Raw genomic sequence first — 6,120 nt, 5'->3', positions numbered from 1 at the left:
AAACTGTATGACATTGCCTGGTTGTCACTACACGGGAGGCTCTTTGTCAGAGGTAATTTGAAGTACCTATCTCAGTCAGATAGGAAGTGTCCTCTGGGATGTCCACAAGAAGAGACCATGGAACATTTCATAATGGAGTGCTCGGGAGGAAGGAAAATATGGACAGAAGTCTCTGGCAATTTAAGAATCCCAAGGTTGCAGTCCCTAAAGTATCCTGAGATTATCTATGGTATTCCATCTACTAATGGTAACATCGACAAGGGTACGCTATATATAATAATATCCACCATTAGGTATTACCACTGGCATGCAAGAACTCGAGTGTCCCTACACAGTGAGGCCTTCCAACACACAACAACAGTCAGCCAAATACTGTCTGAACTCAGGTGGATCAGGTCATTGGAGATAAGTAAGAACCAGAACAACAAAATATTGTGGAGAAATGTACATCTGGATTAGAAATGGTTCTCTTATTGTTCGGTTGTACTATAGGATGTTTTTTAAGTTAAAAATGTTTTTGTGTTTTCTATAGTGGAGTAATCATTTACGAACACTGAATGTAATTTATGTTTTTGAACTGAAGTGAAACTTTGTTCATGTAACTGTATTTGTCTTGTTTTTTACAATAAAAATTGCCTCCTATGTACAAGAATATAACTACTATAATACTGCTCCTATGTACAAGAATATAACTACTATAATACTGCTCCTATGTACAAGAATATAACTACTATAATACTGCCTCCTATGTACAAGAATATAACTACTATAATACTGCCTCCTATGTACAAGAATATAACTACTATAATACTGCTCCTATGTACAAGAATATAACTACTATAATACTGCCTCCTATGTACAAGAATATAACTACTATAATACTGCTCCTATGTACAGGAATATAACTACTATAATACTGCTCCTAGGTACAAGAATATAACTACTATAACACTGTTCCTATATACAAGAATATAACTACTATAATACTGCCCTATGTACAAGAATATAACTGCTATAATACTGCCTCCTATGTACAAGAATATAGCTACTATAATACTGCTCCTATATGCAAGAATATAACTACTATAATACTGCTCCTATGTACAAGAATATAACTACTATAATACTGCCTCCTATGTACAAGAATATAACTGCTATAATACTGCCCGTATGTACAAGAATATAACTGCTATAATACTGCCTCCTATGTACAAGAATATAACTACTATAATACTGCTCCTATGTACAAGAATATAACTACTATAATACTGCTCCTATGTACAAGAATATAACTACTATAATACTGCTCCTATGTACAAGAATATAACTACTATAATACTGATCCTATGTACAAGAATATAACTACTATAATACTGCTCCTATGTACAAGAATATAACTGCTATAATACTGATCCTATGTACAAGAATATAACTACTATAATACTGCCTCCTATGTACAAGAATATAACTACTATAATACTGCTCCTATATACTAGAATATAACTACTATAATTCTGCTTCCTATGTACAAGAATATAACTACTATATTACGGTCTCCTATGTACAAGAATATAACTACTATAATACTGCTCCTATGTACAAGAATATAACTACTATAATACTGCCTCCTATGTACAAGAATATAACTACTATAATACTGCCTCCTATGTACAGGAATATAACTACTATAATACTGCTCCTATGTACAAGAATATAACTACTATAATACTGCTCCTATGTACAAGAATATAACTGCTATAATACTGCGTCCTATGTACAAGAATATAACTACTATAATACTGCCTCCTGTGTACAAGAATATAGCTACTACTATAATACTGCTCCTATGTTCAAGAATTTAACTACTATAATACTGCTCCTATGTACAAGGATAGAACTACAATAATACTGCTCCTATGTACAAAAATATAACTACTATAATACTGCTCCTATGTACAAAAATATAACTACTATAATACTGCTCCTATGTACAAGAATATAACTACTATAATACTACTCCTATGTACAAGAATATAACTACTATAATACTGCTCCTATGTACAAGTATATAACTACTATAATACTGCCTCCTATGTACAAGAATATAACTACTATAATACTGCTCCTATGTACAAGACTATAACTACTATAATACTGCTCCTATATACAAGAATATAACTACTATAATACTGCTCCTATGTACAAGAATATAACTACTATAATACTGCTCCTATGTACAAGAATAAAACTACTATAATACTGCTTCTATGTACAAGAATATAACTGCTATAACACTGCTCCTATGTACAAGAATATAACTACTATAATACTGCCTCCCATGTACAAGGATATAACTACTATAATACTGCTCCTATGTACAAGAATATAACTACTATAATACTGCTCCTATGTACAAGAATATAACTACTATAATACTGCTCCTATGTACAAGAATATAACTGCTATAATACTGCTCCTATGTACAAGAATATAACTACTACAATACTGCCTCCCATGTACAAGGATATAACTACTATAATACTGCTCCTATGTACAAGAATATAACTACTATAATACTGCTCCTATGTACAAGAATATAACTACTATAATACTGCTCCTATGTACAAGAATATAACTGCTATAACACTGCTCCTATGTACAAGAATATAACTGCTATAATACTGCATCCTATGTACAAGAATATAACTACTATAATACTGCCTCCTATGTACAAGAATATAACTGCTATAATACTGCCTCCTATGTACAAGAATATAACTGCTATAATACTGCTCCTATGTAGATGTGACCACAGCATCTAAATGGTAAAAAGCCTGGAAGCCACACTAATTCTATGAAACTAGTCTAAGCAAACATAAATCTGATTACTGCATATTGTAGCCTCCTAGAGAACCTAAAAAAAAAGTTTATAAACTTTTTAAAAAATATTTAAAAAAATAAAAATTTAAACCACATAAAAAATACACATCGTGGGCATTGCTGTATCCAAAAACTATTAAAATATAAAAGTATTGATCCCATATGGCAAATGGTGTAATAAAAAAAAATACAAAATAGCCAATTCACCATTTTTTTTATTGCTTCAATTGCCCAATAAAATGTGATCAAAAAATCACACACACTCCAAAAAGGGTATCAATAAAAGCTGTGGAACGTCCTGCAAAAAATGAGCCCCCACACATCTGGATAGACATAACTACAGTATAAAAAGGTTATGGGGGTCAGAATATGGCAATTAAAGAAAAAAAAATTATATATTTTTTGTATTAAAACACATGACAATGTATGTAGTATCTTTGTAATCGTACTGACCCAGAGAATGAAGGGCACAGGTCAGTTTTACCGCATAGGGGACACTGTAAGGACAGAACTGTGGCAGAATTGCATTTTTGTTTTGTTTTTTTTTGCAATTCCACCCCATTTGGAATTATTTTCCTGCTTTCCACTACATTGTATGCAATATTAAATGGTGTCATTAGAAAGTACAACTTGTCCTGCAAAAAAAACAAGCCCTCATACAGCTATATGAGCTAAAAAATAAAAAAAAGTTATGGTTGCGTGAAGACAGGGAATAAAAATGAAAAGGAAAAAAACTCTGGTAAAGCACAATGAAACTCGCCTATCTTGAGATTTCTCCCATCCTGGTTGAGGCCCATTTGTGGAAAGAAGAGTTCAAGGAAATGAGAGTGTGATGATAAGGGCACTGTAATACTTCTGCTTGAACTTAAAATTTTGACCACAGAATGTGCCAGAGGTTCTGTACTGAATGGTTGATGCTCTTACGCTTTCAGCTGGACAGTTTCAGGAAGGAGGCTCAGAGGCTGAAGTCATGGGAGAAGCAAGCCCTTGCCATCTATTGTTGATCCTTGATATCAGAATTCATCCTGATGTCTTTTGTTTCAATCACAGGACAAGCTTACAAAGGGCAGTGAATTGCAGGGGCCAGAAGCCAGCTGGGTGGTCATAACTGGATGGCCGGGGACCTTGGAGTTGATGCCAGAGGACTATGTAGCTCATATTGTTGATTTGGGTCTGTCAGCATCAGTGTACACAATGGCTGGCTGCATTTGGTTTTCCGCTTGCAGGCTGCCCAGTTGTCACAAAATCTTTTAGGCTACATCAGGCCATGAAAGTTTTAAAAAGACAGAAGCATTCATTGGACTCTAGGCCACCAATTATGTTGGCCTTTGCATCGATGTAATCCTTTTTGTCTGTGTGTTTGATTATGAGTCCAAACTATTTGCTATAGTTTTCTCGTGTGCTTTCTTTGGGGCATTTCGAGTGGGAGAGTTGGTTAGTGCAAGTAAACTTAAAAAAATAATCTAAGTGACTAAACAACCCTTTGAAAAGCAGCCTGCCATGGAAGGGGTTAAGCTACTGTATTTAATGGCTCAAGTTTATTGGTGGATTGTAAAGAAGACCAAATAGGAATGTTCTCTGCTGAGCTATTCAAGAGTGATGGCCCACATAGTGTTCTAGAACATGAGATTTTTTCTTTGTGCTTTGTGGATATTCACTGGTTAAAAAAATCAGCAAAATCCTACACTATAAACAACCGTGAAAATGAGCATCTTGAGACCTTATTATTTTATTTGTGGATATGCAAAGCAGTGGTTTGGGCCTCTGTGGCGTATGCTCCTGGGAGAACTGATGACTTTAAAATGAAGGATGCCATTAGCTGTAAGTATAGGCAATTTTATATCCAAGCTGAGATGTTCACCTGTTGGGATCATATATTCTATTAATATCTTCTAATGTTTCACTGTGGCCATCAGTTTTCTTAAATTGATACATTTCGAGGATACTTACAGTGGAACGATGAAGAACCAAACAACGATCTCCAGCGTTCTTCTCATGAGTCTATCAAATAATCAGAAGACCATCTATGTTCTCTTCATCGTCTTCCTCCTCATCTACCTGATGACCTTCTTCACCAACTTTCTTATCATCTTTCTAGTTATTACTTGTGCTCATCTTCATACTCCCATGTATTTCTTTCTTGGAAACTTAGCATTCTTGGACATGTCCTACTCATCGATCACTGCCCCAAGGATGCTATTTGATCTCTCCACCCAACATTGGTCCATGTCTTTTCCAGACTGTATAGCACAAATTTTTTTTGTTATCTATTTTGGGAGCTCAGAAGTTTTCTTGTTGTCTTCTATGTCCTATGACCGGTACGTAGCCATCTGCCATCCACTTCACTACTCTAACGTCATGTCTTGGGGCACGTGTACTCAGATGGTGTCTTTGGTTTGGTCTTCTGGTCTCCTCGCCCCCATTATTTGTACTTTACTTTTAAGGAGGTTGACGTTCTGTGGTCCCAACTTCATCCAGAATTTCTTTTGTGATCTGCCCCGTTTACTCCGAATTTCTTGCACTGATTCTTCCATCAATGCTCTTGTAGTAGTAATTGTTGGGGTTCTTCTTGGAACTGTAGCTTTTGTTGCCACATTTTACCCATATATCAGAATTTTAAGTACAGTGCTCAAAATTCGTACTGCTGATGGAAAACGTAAAGCTTTCTCCACCTGTACGACTCACCTGACTGTGGTTTTCATATTTTATGCATCAGTAACATTTATCTACTATGTACCTAACACAACTAATCTTCTTACATTGAACCAAGCAGTCACTGTGATATACACACTAATCACCCCCTTACTCAACCCTTTAATCTACAGCCTAAGGAGCAAAGACCTGAAGGCCGCACTGAGGAGAACTTTACATGTAGACCGGCAGATCCCAGTTAACGGTAGAGGAAATAAAGCGCAATCACTTTTTCGGAGGCACATGATCAGGAGAATCCAGTTTAGATGTCTCCATCTCTCTTTCCCATGAACAGTTGGGATCGGCACCACGCTCAACTTCTCTATAGATATAAGTGTTAGTGATGGACGAGAAACTGGTTCACTTACCTCTTCTGATGCTGCAAAAGGTAGAAAGGAGGGAGAGAAAAACCAGGGGTGGGAGAGGATGTGGATATTTAATCTATTCAGGTCCTGATTAAAGTTGGTGGAGGGTAAAGCCCCCTTCTGTTTCTCCTGTGGCCAAAATTCCAGTCTACTGCATTCAGCGGTGGACCAACATGCTCAGTAG

At 35.9% G+C, this 6,120-nt stretch overlaps 1 protein-coding gene across 1 annotated transcript; it reads left to right on the top strand.

Moving 5' to 3' along the window:
- Nucleotides 1–4,839: 4,839 nt before the first annotated feature.
- LOC120979348 (olfactory receptor 5V1-like) lies at nt 4,840–5,862 on the top strand. The gene has a single exon (XM_040408057.1). The coding sequence runs from the start codon at nt 4,840–4,842 to the stop codon at nt 5,860–5,862; it is 1,023 nt and encodes a 340-aa protein (XP_040263991.1).
- Nucleotides 5,863–6,120: the final 258 nt, after the last annotated feature.

The sequence above is a fragment of the Bufo bufo genome, chromosome 9 (assembly GCF_905171765.1).
Source record: "Bufo bufo chromosome 9, aBufBuf1.1, whole genome shotgun sequence".
NCBI lineage: Eukaryota > Metazoa > Chordata > Amphibia > Anura > Bufonidae > Bufo > Bufo bufo.
The sequence above is the reverse complement of the archived record's forward strand: the minus strand, read 5'-3'. Positions and strand labels throughout refer to the sequence as shown.

Excerpts from the sequence above, each read along its gene's own strand:
- LOC120979348 (XM_040408057.1), top strand. The coding sequence starts at position 4,840 with ATGAAGAACCAAACAACGATCTCCAGCGTTCTTCTCATGAGTCTATCA.